At 40.7% G+C, this 15,345-nt stretch overlaps 1 protein-coding gene across 11 annotated transcripts in view; it reads right to left on the minus strand.

The window, feature by feature from the left end:
• The window catches only part of arhgef15b (Rho guanine nucleotide exchange factor 15b), a 29,717-nt gene extending 14,850 nt beyond the window's left edge, over positions 1–14,867 (minus strand). For 6 of the 11 annotated variants that reach the window (XM_023832521.2, XM_072717399.1, XM_072717398.1 and 3 more), the window contains exons 1-3: positions 14,512–14,866; positions 12,771–12,967; positions 1,977–2,480 (exon numbers count right to left, since the gene is read on the minus strand). In XM_023832521.2, the coding sequence (XP_023688289.2) occupies positions 1,977–2,397 (421 nt within the window). In that variant the 5' untranslated portion in view covers positions 2,398–2,480; positions 12,771–12,967; positions 14,512–14,866. Of the gene's footprint in view, positions 1–1,976; positions 2,481–12,770; positions 12,968–13,318; positions 13,336–13,376; positions 14,492–14,511 lie in introns of those variants that run through there. The other 5 variants (XM_023832525.2, XM_023832523.2, XM_023832524.2 and 2 more) reach the window with 5 other exon arrangements.
• Positions 14,868–15,345: the final 478 nt, after the last annotated feature.

The following is a 15,345-nucleotide window of genomic DNA, read 5'->3' on the forward strand; positions in this document are numbered from 1 at the left end:
GTTCAAATCAGTGTTTTTCAAACTGAATCGCAGATGGCCCATGTTTTTGCTCCCTTCCCCAGTAGGGACCTGGGAGGGAGCAAAAATGTGGACTGTCTGGCAGGTAGTTGAGAGGGAGCAAAATCATGGACCGTCTGGGTGGTCCCTCAGAACCAGGCTGAGAGTCACTATTTATCATCTCTCCTGTGTTTTTAAATGTTTATGGCTGTCTACATATCTTCAAGTAAGTAAATACCTCACATGGAAATATTTGGAGACAACATAATACCAATAAAAAGTTCCTGCTTACAGCCCTAACTTGAATAAAGATGCTGTTCCAGGATCCAGGTTAGAATGCTCTATGCTCTACAAGAGGATTTCTCAACCTTTCTAACCACACGGCATTTATCATGTGGGTGATGGGGGGACAGTGGGATGGGCCCCCCCTCACCAAATAATGCCGACCCTGAGGGATCCCCCTCCCATTCAGGTCAAGGCTCCATTTTTGCTTAAAATTGCCTCGGAATTGTTCTCAGATCATATGCGTGACTATTAATAATCCCGACTACGTATCTGCGCTGGATATCACCAGCACGCCACGCGCCTTGTAGGCGGAGCTGCATGTCCGTTATAATTGAACTAAACTACAGCTAAAAGCGGCCCTGGGGACCAAATTCTTTGTCTGTTATAAGAGAAATTCTGTTATTTGCAAGTCTGCTATATCCAATGCTTTTTCTGCATGTTCGTAAAGGCACACGGCCGGGACCGGCAGACCTCGTCCATTATAAACGATATTCTGTTATAAGCGAGTCCACTATATCGGGATATTACTGTATGACAATTTGTCCTTGTATTTCTTTAGACTGCAGGCAGAAACTCCAATTGCTGGTGTTTGTGACTGTAAGCACTTGCATTCTGTATGTTCTACTGGATGACAATGCTTCAAAGGGTGAAATAAACACAGTATTTCCCAGTACACATCACCAGTCTGTTGTGTGTCGAAATTTAAAGTGCAAGAAGTACCAATGGCATCTCTTCCCCTTGTTTATACACAATATCTCCTTTGTGAAAGATGATGTAGTTGCTGAGCTGTCACTTTAATCACCCATGCTTAACGCTTCCTCTGACGATATGTCGATATATCGTTTATATCACCCAGCCCTATCCCCTCGGTAAATTTTGTTCACTGGGGGATTCGCCCAGGTGGCGATTGGGTTCACACCCGTTATGGACCAAACTGCATTTCCCTGCTACAAGGCCATGGACCAGTGATAGATAATCACTGCTCTACAAATAACATGTTCCTTTCACTCACAGTTTTACCCATTTATGTTGCTGCATATTTTACCAGAGAACCTCATCTCAAGGTCTTTACTCAAAGGTACAACAGCTGGGGCCTTTTCCTCAGACTAACATGAGCCTCTTGCCCATTAACGTCCCGCCAAAACATCATTTATAGTGAGACCCTCCATTACCTCGATAACAGCGTTGTGCAGTTTTTAATCAAAAGTGGGCTGACAGCACTGGTTCCTGCTTGGTAGTAATATATCACCTGAAAAGCTGAAGTGTGTTTACATACCACTCCTTCAACTCACGGCCTAGGAAAGGGGTGACAGTTTGCCGTGGGCCTATCAACTGTGCCGTGCGCATACAGCCACGTAAATAGGCCAGGAGTAATTTTCCAAGCTCAAAGGTCCAAAAAACGTGTTAACAGAGGCAGTATTGTGCTGTCTGAGATAGCTACCCGACAATTCTTTTATCAATGGATGGGTTTTTTTTACTGTAGCATTTGTAAACACAATTAAGAGCATGTGCTCTTTACCATGCAGAGTAACGCTGCTGGATAGAGATTCCATTAATGCTAGTAACGCCTTCTCCTTCAAACTCGATTAACTGGCTCAGGTGAACAGAACAAAATCCATGCACCTGTCTGCCTGAGCTGAAAGCCATGACTAATGTGGCCAAAGTTAAGCTGGAAGGGCGTGTCAGAGACCTACCTTGCCGGCCTTCATGCTGTTTGGCAGGGGGCTCTGTCACCTGAGCTTCCACCGGAGCCTCTGGAGAGCTCTTCTGGAAGATGCGGCTCCTCCTGGCGGGCAGTGGGGGTGTCTGGCTCGCACGCGCGGACCGGCTGCGAACTCTGGGCTTAGGCCTGACAGTTGGGGCCCTCTTGGGCTTACGCGGAGGGTCCATCCCACCCTCTGTAGGCTGCTCATCTCCGAAGGTGCGCTGTCGGTTGAACTTGCTCACGATGTTCTTGACATTCCCAGAGGTCGCGACCTTGGAGACCTCTTTAGGCGACTGGGCCGGCGGCAGGCTCTCAGAGTCGGGCTTTTTCGGGATGCTGGGCCGCGGTTTGCGGTCCGGTATCTGACAGACAGAGTCCTGAGACTGGATAGGGGGCTCAGGGACAGACATTGTTCTGGCCCCTCCCACCTCCCAGCCACACTGGTTAGGGGGCAGAGAGATGTCAGATGTCACAAAGGACCGTGCATATTCTCCTGTATAAGAAAACAGTGAAATACAGTTCAGTAAGAAAAGCTGTCCAACAACCAAATTACTGCCAATTTTTAGTTATATATGTAAACCATTTTAGATCCATTATGATGGTTTTTAATGGCTGTCATGTTTCTACTACAGGGAAGGGCACTCTTGTTTATATAGTAATGTCCATGTGATGGAATATGGGTTTTAATATTAATAAAACAATAAAACAAGATCGGTATCTGGTGAACGTAAGCCAAGGAGAAAACTAAATAGCCTGATGTTTGAGCCTCTGCTCCACCCATTTAAAAAGACTGCATAGCTGTCATCCGACAGGGTTTCGGAAACCATGTTGGGTCAAATAACAGCCTCTCTGCATTTAAGAAGCTATCCCAATGGTATAACCCTGTGCAAGTTCTGGAGAGAAAGGGGTACCAAAAAAGTTTCATATTACAAATATGTAATCACAACATGTGTTGGGTAGATGACAGTTTGAGGTTTTATCAGCTGACTGGATTAAAGTGACGTCAATTCATTGGAAGATTTTCCAATTTGACCCAATTAGCCGTCACTATATTAGCAGAAGACAATTGGTAAACTTCTAATCTTTCATGTTTTCAGCGATGACAGCAGTTTACAAATGAAAACCTGCCTGATCTTGTGCTGTTTGTCCTTCCTTAACAGTTTTGGGGGGAGGGGGATATACTTCATTTATATCTTCCATCTAAATTCTTGGTGTTGAGATCACAGCTTCCTGGTCTCTGGTCATTTCTCCAGGTTCAGACTCAGAGCACCAAGGTCGCCTATAGGTGCAGAAACTCCCATCTGCTATGTCAGATTATTAATATTCAAATCTCTTTTCGACTCGTCTGTGGAGTCAAACTTAGCATGCTAAAGACAGAATTTTCTAAAGCAGCCACTATTAACTAAAAAAAAAAATCCACTAAAGAAATCACTTCAAGATATTGTCTGTTCAAGCATTACAAATGCACCTTTGAAAGCTTGCTTTCATTTTCAATTTCATTAGAAACCTGGCAGTCATGTAGTTAAATATTACTCTTGCTGCCGGTTTTATGGACACTGATCTTCCCTCAAGCAGCTGTAAACAGGTGACCTGTCAGACGAGTTTTCCTAGCAAGTGAGCTGGTTGGGACATGCTGCAGCAGCCAGACTCTCAAGAAATCCATTCCCCCTGCTAGTATGGACCCTGGGTTTAGTGACACTACTACAATATCAACCAAACAGCCTCAAGCACTGACTAACAAAAACTGCCATCTGATCCTTATAGGAATATAAGATCTTCTCAAACATATAGAGGTACTCATATACTCAAACATATAGAGGTACTCATATACTCAAACATATAGAGGTACTCATATACTCAAACATATAGAGGTACTCATATACTCAAACATATGCAACTGATGACAGCTTAGTTATATATAGACAAAATCATTCACATTTTGTTCAGATAATTTACTTAATCTCAATGACAGTATTACTGCAAATGTTACATCACAACTTTAGTCCAGGAAATACCCCTTTGTACTTTTTACAGGTGCCAGAAAGACACGTCGACAAAATGTGAAGAAGGACAAACAGGTGGCACTTGTTTATTGCAATTAAGGGAGAAGTGCGTCACGCAAAACAGGAATAAATCAAAAGCAGTTCTCCAACTCGTTGTAGGGCCAGGTAACTCTCATGCGGCGTGGCTGCTAGGCTGTTTCACCTACAAAGCACTGCCTACCTACACTTAATATTTCCCATTATTTTTGAAGGTCACTTGATGTCATCTTCTGATTCATGGGGATAACCATCAGGGGTGAGTTTCCCGAAGCCTTCTTAAGGCTACGTCGTTCGTTAGTTCTATCTTTTAACACAGAACTTAAGAACGACGTAGCGTTAAGAACGCTTCGGGAAACTCACCCCAGATTAGTTGAGTCATCTCTGGCGTTAGAAAGCTGCTTCTGCCCTCTATCTGGCTGGTCTTTGGTCATCGCCATTATCGCCTGCTTCACTTAGTTCTTGTGTATTGCCGTCTTAGAAACTTTGAGCCTAGAAGCAGCCTCTGCCTCGCAGGATAGCCTACTGCCAGCAGAACCAGGATTAAACCAGGGTTTAAAAATGCCGATTCGTGTCCTCACTGATACGTTGCATTCACCAGCCTTTAATTTACATAGAGATACAAGACAAGGCTGTCCATGCTCACCTCTGCCATTTGCTTTGTCTTTTGAACCTCTGGCACAAGCCATCAGGGAAGTGATGTGAAATCACCTATTACTACTGACCACTGTAGACAGCACCTCAGGTTGTATGCAGACGACTGTCTTCTTTTTCTTTCTAATATTCGGGACTCTCTGCCACACCTCTTAACCTTATTTAACAATTTTCATAATATGGCAGGATATAAAGCAAACTGGTCTAAATCTGCTCTTCTCCCTCTAAATTTAGCTGCTAAAAAGGTCCATCTACCAGCTGGTATCCCGGTCTGTACATCTTTTACATACCTTGGCATAGAAATTCATCCTAATCTCCATAGAACAGACAGTGAAAACTTTTATGGGGTAGAAAAGAAAACAGCACATGACCTAAAAAGACAGGACTCTCTTCAAGTCGGCATGCAAGGCTCAACTATTAAAATGAACATTTTGCCTCGTATAAATTTTTCATTCTTTATGATTCCCCTTGCTCCCCCCTCCAAAATACATATCTGAAATGCATTCCATCATTTCACAAATCATTCGGGGAGAAAAACGTCCTAGAATTAAACTTGCAGCTTTACAAAGCAGCAAGGTGACTGAAGGCCTGGCGGCCCCAAATTTAAACTTTTACTACTATGCCTTCCAAATTAGACCACTGCAGGTATGGAGACAGCAGGCTTCTCGAGGCAGAACCTGTAAAACCACACCGGTCAGAGGACCAGCCCTATACTGGCATAGGTCGTAAAACCATTCAGCTCTTATGGGAGTATCATAGTTAACTCTCTTAATGTCTGGAAAATTACTGGGTGTAACAAGAATATTTCATAAAACATCTCCATTATGAAAGAATTATCTTCAGTCATTCATTCTCTGCATGGGCCCATAAATGAGTCTATGTTTGCGGTGACTTATTAGATAATACTGCCATGCACTTGTTTCATTGGTTCAAACCCAGCCTCAGCACGTCTGCAGGTCCTTGAGCAAGGCCCTTAACCCCCAGCTCCCTGGGCGCCCCAACAGGTGGCTGCCCTCCATGGACAGCTTACTCTACAAAGAGAAAGTTGAGGGAGGCGTAAAGACAATTTCCCCAATTGTCGTTATAGTTTCGAGACATAAAAACTGATTTCAATCTGTCTGATACTTCATACTTCCTCTACCTACACTCTAAAAAACGCTGGGTTGTTTTTTTAACCCAAATGCTGGGTTGAGACTGCTGGGTAACAAAGTTGGGTTGATTTAACCCAATTTGGGTTGAAAATCGGTCTTGATCTATAACCCAGCAGTGCTGGGTTGGGAACGCGGACGTGAAAGAGAGCACGCACGTCACGTCAACATCCAGGGACATCAGCGAGAGTTGACGGAGTTTTGCGCCGTCTTTAGAGGGAAGCCAGTGAAATTCTGTCTGAAACGTAAGTTATTCAGTGTGTATTTAACAATGTTCATAATAAATAAAACATTTGCTTTACTGTATAATATATATACACGCAAATTTTAGGCTTTCGGTCAGTTGAACTGAGATTACCTAACGACTAAGCGACGGCCGATCTCTTGCTCAGTGGACGGGAAAGCGCGCGTGACATCGTCATCGGAAGGAGCTTGGAAAGGATAACGTAAAATTTTTAAATATTACTTTTGTATATGTTAAATCTACTTTGTTTATTATTAATGATTTACTGTGTTAGATACGGTTTTGATATAGCGGAGTTTACTTAACTAATTTGATTTGTCAGCACATCCACATAAATTTCCCGCTCTGCTTGTAAGGTACATTTCGTTTAATTCGTTTGACTTAGTTGTACATTCGACAGCAAACGATGTTAATTTACTACGAACATGTAATTTCTTTAATCCTGTAAATGGTTTGATGCAGGCGGGAATGTCTGAGCTCAGCTCAGGCAAAAGGAGGCTTGAAACTAAGCATGTTCAACGGACATTTTCTAAGCATAGTGCTAAGGCCATGGTTAACTAATGCTGATAGCTTGGTGTGTTATGGTCTTTAATGCTCCTAAAGGTTTTTTAGGTGTTCTGAAGGTAGCTCTAAGGATATTTAACTTTTACACATTTTTGAGTTCTTAATGAATCTATACCATTTCTTTTTTATTTATTTTTCCTTTTTTCAGGTTGGGACCAATATGGCTGAGTACCTTCGTTCAGAAGAGTCCATTGCATTTTCTTATGTTCTCATGCTTGGAGACAACCACTGCTTTCAAGCCTTTGCTATAATAAATGGCACAGCATTTGAGCAAAGTACATTACTTGCTGCAGTGGACGTTTGACATGTTTTCATATTTTAAATACATATTTTCTTGGAAGTAAATTTGACTTCAGTCACTTTATATCTCAGGATATATTGATGTTTGCACATAATTGTTAATGGGAAATGTTTTCCTATTTTTTCCTAACCTTAAATTTGTATTTTCTTAAGTTATTTTTTTGTTTGTTTTTTCAGTCAGTTTGATGCCGTTTCATTATTACTTCTACATATTTTTTTTTTCTACATTGCATATCAGGATATGTTAATGTTTATGCACAAATTTGTATTTTAAAGTTAATCTTTCTGACTTCAGTCAGATGCTTTTTCATTATTACTTCTACATACTTTTATTTTTCCTCTACTCTGCAATTACATTGCAATTGATTCTTACTGATGATTCCTGTATATCTCAGGATTTTATGTTTATGCATGATGTAAATGTTATGAAAAGTTTTCATATTTCAAATTGTGTTTTTCTAAAGTTAATTTGTCTGACTTCAGTCTGATGCATTGTTACTGACTTCAGTCACAGTGTTTCTGTGATACAGTTTGATACATTTTAATAGAAATTGTCTTAATGCTGAGGTGGAGATGGGAAAAATGTCTTAAATTCATAGGGACACATTTTTTACATGTTTTGTCATAAATAAAATTCCATTACTGAAGTATGTATTGCTGTAGAATTGTTTTTATTTTAGTAATTTTAATCACCAAAGTTTCTAGATTAAATTTCTGACCCATTTTGGGTTACATTCAACCCAGCAGTGTAGTCATTTTTAACTAATAGTTGGGTTAAAAATCTCAACCCAGCATGCTGGGTTAAACGTGTAACCCAACTTGTTGGGTCAAAATAACCCAGCGTTGGGTTAGTCCCTTTTTTACCCAGCGCTGGGTTACCAAAATAACCCAAATTGGGTTGTTTTTAACCCAGCAGTTTTTAGAGTGTAAGACTGAGGTCCGCGATGAAAGTATATGGGGTGTTCTGGAGTCAGCCGATTCCAGAGCACCCCATGGAGAAGTGGACTGAACCCAAATGGTGCTCAGGGACTGTAACAGTTTATAATACTTTAATTCACCATCATTCCAAAGACCTAGCTATAGAAAGGGTGTGGGAAAGGGATTTGAACACACTTGGTATAGAGCCTTTATGGGAGAATATCTGGGGGGAACCTAAATAGTGCTAAAATCTCACACATCAACTTACACACTATAAGTTCATACACAGAGCATACTCCACTCTCCTAAAATTTTTAAGATGAAACTACTCTCAAGCCCTAATTGCACTCATTGCCCAGATCAGGCACTTGGTACAACAATGCATATGTTCTGGGAGTGCATTACAATCAGACCTTCTGGCATGAGATATTTTCTATAATATCCTCACTACTTACTAAGAACATACAACCCAACTAGGGGTGCACCGATCGATCGGCGCACCGATCGATCGGCCTCGATCACGTTAATTTGAGGGGATCAGAAATCGACCATATTCCCATGAGATCCACCGATCTTAGTTATATGCTTTTAACTCTTTGGGGTCGAGTATGTCGTCGACGACATCGCGTACTTTTCGCGTACTTTTCGCGTCTATTTCAGTTTATAAATATCTCGCTGAAATCTTAATGTATAATCATGAAAAAAACGCTGGCTAAATCCGTAATCTGTCTTCTTTTCAAAACGTCCATTGTCGGAAGTATTAAAGTTTTTTTAATTAGGTTAAATCGGCAAAAAAGTAAACCATGTCATCTTACTTTGTTTTACCTGCATCGGGGGCGTGTAGTACCGCTCTCACCCGAAGATCGCTATTCACATTCTAAATAGCATCATTAGCGCGTATTCAAATCGCATTCGCATGGTAATTTGATTAACAGCGCAACGGTGAAACGCGATCCAGATACATCCCCTTCAGCGCCATAAAAGGGGGTTGGGGACGTGGCCAGGTGACAATGGCTCATTCATACACATGAAAGTTGCTACATATTCAATGAAAGGAGCCAGAAATAGTTACATGAGTTAGGTTTTTCTTATTTATTTATCCAAATTAATGTTGCATCTACACCATTTAGTCATCTTCATGTAGCCAAGACTTTGGTGATCAGATATCTGGGATCAAAACAAACTGCCAGCATTGCTTACTATGTACTTTTATAATGTTTCTGCAAGTGTTCCAAACTGCATTTTGCAATGTCTATACTTTGATGTCAAATTTCAAACTTAACAAAAATCTGACATATTTACAATATATATTAAAATAAAGATGAGTGTAATGGCAAAACAAATATATAAGAAATAATTTATTTGCCATGAATTAAGTGTGATGAAATGTGTGATCATGCCCCAGTCAGTGAAAGTGTGTTTCCTACCCCTAGGCCCCAGAGGGTTAAATCAGCCTTTTCTCCCATTCCCGAGAGAGGTGCAGTGCAGGCTGCCTCCCTCCCTATTTTTTGGACAAGTGTGTCATAACAGCTATATATATATATATTTTTTTTACAAAATTAGAGAAATTAAAGTCTGGAAGAAAAAATATGATTTTGTAGTTCAAACAGCAATGCTCATTTATATGTTCGTTTATATTTGAGGACACTACCTCATGTTTTGTGAGTATTCATATCAATTTACTCAATAAAAATGGAAACATTGAAGTAACTGTCTTTTAGTTATGAAAGAAACAAGATCGGCAAAAAAAAAATCGAGATCGGCAGGTAAGGTTGCCTAAGGATCGGTGATCGTTGATCGGCCAGAAAACTGCAATCGGTGCACCCCTAAACCCAACCCCTGCCTCTGTCTTCTCAATGACGATTCACAGCTATCCCTCACTCTCACTCAGCGTAGACTGCTCCTTGCAGGACTCACTGCAGCAAAATAATAATAATAATAATCAATCCTTTATTGTCCCTCATGGAGAAGTTCTTTTTACGCCTCCCTCAACTTGCTCTTTGTGGAGCATGCTGTCTGCGAAGGACAGCCACCTGTAGCGGCGCCCAGCTATATGAAGATTTTGGTTCTACCCTAATGTACCTCTAACACAATATTAATTAACTGCTTTTCAGTACATCACATGCAGTTGTACACTCAACTGAAGCCTTAACAAGGCCAAACCCAAAACCATCCAGGCTTGGTTGTGGATGACGTGGTCCATTCAAGACTTTGGAAAACAAAAGATCCATGGTTAAATTTAGAGGTCTGGTATGAGGCACTCTTTTTTAAATTTAATTTGATGTAATGAGGGGAATGCTCTGCATGTTTTCGGAATCTCAATCTGTAACAGCTCCCTGTAATCGATTATGGTCACTGTCTGCTTCTTTTGTAATCTTTGTGTCGTACTGTACTGTGCGGTTTATATGTTCATGATACGTTGTAAGTGTAAAATTTCTTGTATCTTCTAATAAAAAATGTTAATCACCAAAAAAAAATGCAGATTCTTAAATATATGGAGTAGTCTCTTAATTTTTTTTCTAGAGCTGTATATCTCCTTGTCCAGTTCACAGCCAGGTTAGTACCCTTTAGTCCTTCATATTTACAATTCAAAGCTTATGGGTGGGGCCGGTGTATGGGTCAACGTGGTTAGGAAGCTGTGCCGGTAATAGAAAAGTTGCCAGCCCAAACCCTGGAGCCAGTAGAGTGATTTTGTGTGAACCTGGGTCATTGATCAAAGGCCCTTAACGCTAAAATGCTCCAGGAATTGTTTAAGCCTGTTTTCTGAAAAATTTATGTCACTAAATAAACAAAAACGTCTTGCTAAATAAATAAAACAAACAAATAACAGTACTTGAGTGTGTGGTGGATCTGTGTGTGTGTTTGAATACCACACAAGCGAATTAGATCTCTCTGCTCCACCACACAAACCATGTTCCTCCTGCACGCATCATCCAAGGTAATTCATGTTAAAAGCTACTTAACTCTAAAACGCTGCTGTTGCTGCAGGTAGCAAGATGGGTGAGGAGACATAGTAATCTGAAGGCTTTTGGTTCAGATCCTGGGAGGTCTTGTGTTCCTCCACAATTTTTCTAAAAATCCTCCAGTAAAATATCCAGCTACAACAAGGAAAAAATGCTATTTACCATAAAGCTATCTCAATTTTTTTAGAAAAATGCATCTAAAATGCTGCGGTGTGATTCACTAGTTTTCCTGCAGGTCAGGTTAAGACTGCCGGACGGATTTCCTGGAATTACCGTACAAGCAGTCATACTCCTCTATCCCCAGGAATCTATTTCCTGCATGTTTCAGGGACAGGTTGTGACTGGTGTCTGTTTACACCCAGTAAAATAATTAAACTGCCTAAATAACTGTTCTATATGACAAGAAACAACCAGCATGTGGGCAAAATATCGCATGGGCTAGAATCTAGCTAACCGACTCACATTACTTTACTTGTCTGATAAGTATGACTGCACAATGACATGTATTATTTATCATTAATCAAAGTTTTAAATATAAAGCAGGTATAGTTGAGAAAATGGGCCTACCGAATAGAAATAATTTCCTTTGGCTCTAAAATACAAAGAGGAATCACACCTCAGGACAACTGATTGTATAATATTTATACACTTCCTGAATATTGAATAGTTATTATCAAAGCATATTTTATTAACCAGACAGGGATTATCCTATAACGTCCTATAATTATTTGGATACCATTGAATTTATTTTGATTTTAATCTTTTGATAAAATACCGCATTTTCAAGGTGAACAAAATTCTTTAACTCGCAGTCATACAGTCTGATCATTAGAAGCATTAGACAGGCTGATTTTTCTCCTTAATAAGAATATGCACACTTAGAACTGATGCTGAAAAATGCAGACACCAGTCAGAATTCACAGTTTGCTGAAATTTACACAGCCCTGGATATGCGATGGCAGATACCCTTGGGCAGAATGCGAGTCCATCACGGAGCACACACTTACACTCACACAGGCAATCGGACACATTGATTGCTCATTTTTCAACTATGGGAGGAAATGCATAGAAACAGCGGAGAAACATGCAAGCTCCACACACACAGGATGAGGGACCTGAACAGAATCCCCAGCCGTCGAGGTGTGAGACCCCAGGACCAACTGCAAGGCCACCGCATCACGTCAGTTGCATATGAATGACATCATTTGAGACACCTGATCACCAATATTTTGTCAGTGTTGCTGTTAGAAGGTGGGAAACCTTTTCCACAGCCATTGCCCATTGCAGGATGAGATCCTCCCTTCTCCCATCTACGGTGGGTTTTAAAAGATGATTGACAGTTTGGGTTGGGCTGCCAATCAGGGGAATTTAATATTTATGAGATATTAAATGTTAATGGTAGCTCCACATTCACAGACCTGACACTGGGCTAGCTATGAGGACACAGGCTTAAAACATGTTTAAATAGCAAATAAAGTTTGTTTCATAGTTTATTTTATGCAACAAATCTGTGATAAATTACTCTATTAACGTTTCCTTATAATACGAATATATAATAATAATAATAATAATAATAATAATAATAAATACTGCTAACTAGACATCAATTTAACAATAAATTAAAAGAACCTGATTAGCTTTCGACATTTTTTCCTCACAGTACCTTTATGTACCTGTTTCTCTGGTACATCTCAGCTTCTCCGACTGTTCATCTTTTCCTGATGTACGCAGCACAAATACACGTCCATACTTTGCTCAGTTCCTACATTAGAGTTTATGCAGGGGCGTACTATGGGGGTACTCGTTTCTCTGGGGGGGGGGACTAGGCTGACATGGGTAGGGGGTGCCTAAGTGGGCCATTGGAAATATTTTTGAAGCAGAAAGAGGAGGAGGGAATTATAAACAATCAATAATATGCCATTCAAAGTGCGGGCTGCCAGCGGTAAAACTTACCGATCGGGGTAGGGGCAGGAATACTGCCGGTAAAGTTTGCTGACGGGGGGTGGGGAGGCGGGTATCGCTCCGGAGTATCGAGCGGTCGATTTAAGAAGCGTATCCGTTCCCTCTTTTGCTCAGGTTAGTCTTGATTTATTTGCATACGTTCGTTAGATTGTGTTCTCTCCGCGTCTTTTCACAAGTTGTCTCCCACTCTAGATAGACAGTAGCGAACAATGGAGATGTAATGTTAGTATTGCATCCTTGTGGCAGTTCGCTTGGCAGTGAACAACTAGTGGACTCCAGTGGTAAAAGTAAGCTGGGTAGCGCTAAAAGTAGGAATAGTCCATTACAGCTGGGTTGGGGGAGCAAGTACCACTAAAAATGCAAATCACATACATGTAGCTATCATTTAAATGATCATATTATGGTCTAACCCTAAATTTAAGTTTTGGAAATTCTATCTTCAATGGGCCGCTAGTTTTCGGGTACCCCAGGCGGCTGTCTACCCGTGTCTTATGTATGTCCGCCCCTGAGTTCAAGGGTGTTGCAGTCCACAAAGTTACCTGTCATGTTTCATACAACACTGCGTGACTAAGCATGGATGGCATGGTGGACACACACCTCCGTGGTTCCCTTTGTGTACTCTTCTTGTTCAACCCCGGGTCCTAAAAAATGTCGTTTACGTATGTCCGAGGTAGGTTACCGGTGTGTGATTGCTATCATCCCCTGCAGGGTGTCCACGCCCTCGACCTCTGTGCTTCCTGGAGTATGCTCCAAGCATACCGCGACCGTGTATTGGATAATAATAATAAATAATAATAAATAAATAAATTATAATATTAATAACAACATTGCTTTGCAATATAAACTTAGAAGCTCGGGTGGCTGAAACAGCACGATGGTAGGACGACAGTGTCTTTACGTCTTAGATCACATGGAAATTCCACACTGACAATGGCAGCAGCGATCACACATTCCGCACATGTTAAAGCTCATAGACCAAAGAAAGATAAATACACAAAATATTTTTTATATATACGAACTGGGAGTACTCTGCGAAACTTGAGCAAGATGCAAATCATTATAGTGCTGAAATGATAAGGAGGAAAGACGCAGGAAGGAATCTGTTCACTTTCACGGCTCTCCAAAACGGTAAAAATTCTAAATTAGACGTAAAGTTAAAAACAACAACTTCTACTCTCACAAATAATGTAAATGTTAAAAGTTTCACTAGTTACTCGATTGCGCAAATCAGTCTCAGGCTAAAATCAAACAGCGTCCTTACGAGTATCGCTTTCTGACGAATTCTAGTTTGTGATTTAAAAAAATCATCATACTCAAACTAATGTATGAATTACAATCAGACAAAACAGGCACTAATAAAGTCTTAATACATAAATTATATGGAATACGCTGCAACCTCACGCACTGAAATAGGCTCATCAATGACTAATGGGAATTCGATCTCGTGTGATTTCATTTAGTATAGTTCTCTCATTACATAAAATACCATCTAAATGTCAACCGTAGATTTGTTATTGAACTACAACAGGCTTTTTAAAGTTTTTTCCCCCCAACAGGACAGCACGCCTCATTTTCCATTGTCTGTTCTACGATCAGAATGCGAAAAAGTCGCTGGCAGAAACTCTCAACGTGCGAAACATCGGCTGCCATTCACCGAGTTTGAAGCCGCAGTCGCTCCATTTCTTACGCAGTGGAAAAGGGGTTTCAAATGGTTTTAAAAAGCGTCGTTTACCTTTCTGATCGCGCTTTCAAAAACGAGACGAATCCAAACGGCGAGTCCGACGCTGCGCCATGGACAATAGGCGTAATCCAAAACAGTGGAAATGTGCGATCATTCGATGTGAACTTTTGTGGGAAAATAATTATTTGTTCCCCATTACAGCATAAAAAGGCGTACGGTGCCAAGAGCAGCGCCGCCTTCAAGAGCAAACGTGCTTTATCTGTATGTCTCTTGCTTTCATTGGTTCTTCGGTCTTATCTGTAATTGATCAGATTGCTGTTGAGGTCTTTGTTTCCTTTTGCTATTGGCCGAAACTCTCTTCCCGGCCCTGGGGCAACTTCCAACCCTCTTTGCTCACTCCTCTTGCCTAGCGGGTGTTATTCTGGACACACAAAAAAGGTGGAGCGCTTTACGCTATTGTTTGGAATTCAACATCAGGAGAACGGAACTTAACAGGAATTATGCAAAATTATTATGTGTAAAATAATTGACTATTAGTTGTAGTATGTGGAATTTGTTGGAGAACTGTTTTATAGTAGCCTGTTTCAATGTTTTTATTTTGACGATTTAAACGTTTGTCTTCTCACCTTATTCCGTTTCTTTACTGCTTTTAAAATATTTGCTTCCACCTAGCGGTAAGATATCAACATTCTATGAACGATACTTGAATTCCAGAAGGATAAACTACGGATTTGTTTGTTTGGGACACATCCCGAATCCATCGTTCCTCAGCGAGTGTGAAATTTGCAGCTTGTTTCATGTGGCTTTCTCTGGTTCTCCAATGGGATACAGTTATGCGAAATGGCCCATAATATACTACAGTGAATGCAATATGTGCATGGATGT

Source organism: Paramormyrops kingsleyae, chromosome 10, assembly GCF_048594095.1.
Source record: "Paramormyrops kingsleyae isolate MSU_618 chromosome 10, PKINGS_0.4, whole genome shotgun sequence".
In the NCBI taxonomy this organism is placed as follows: Eukaryota; Metazoa; Chordata; class Actinopteri; order Osteoglossiformes; family Mormyridae; genus Paramormyrops; species Paramormyrops kingsleyae.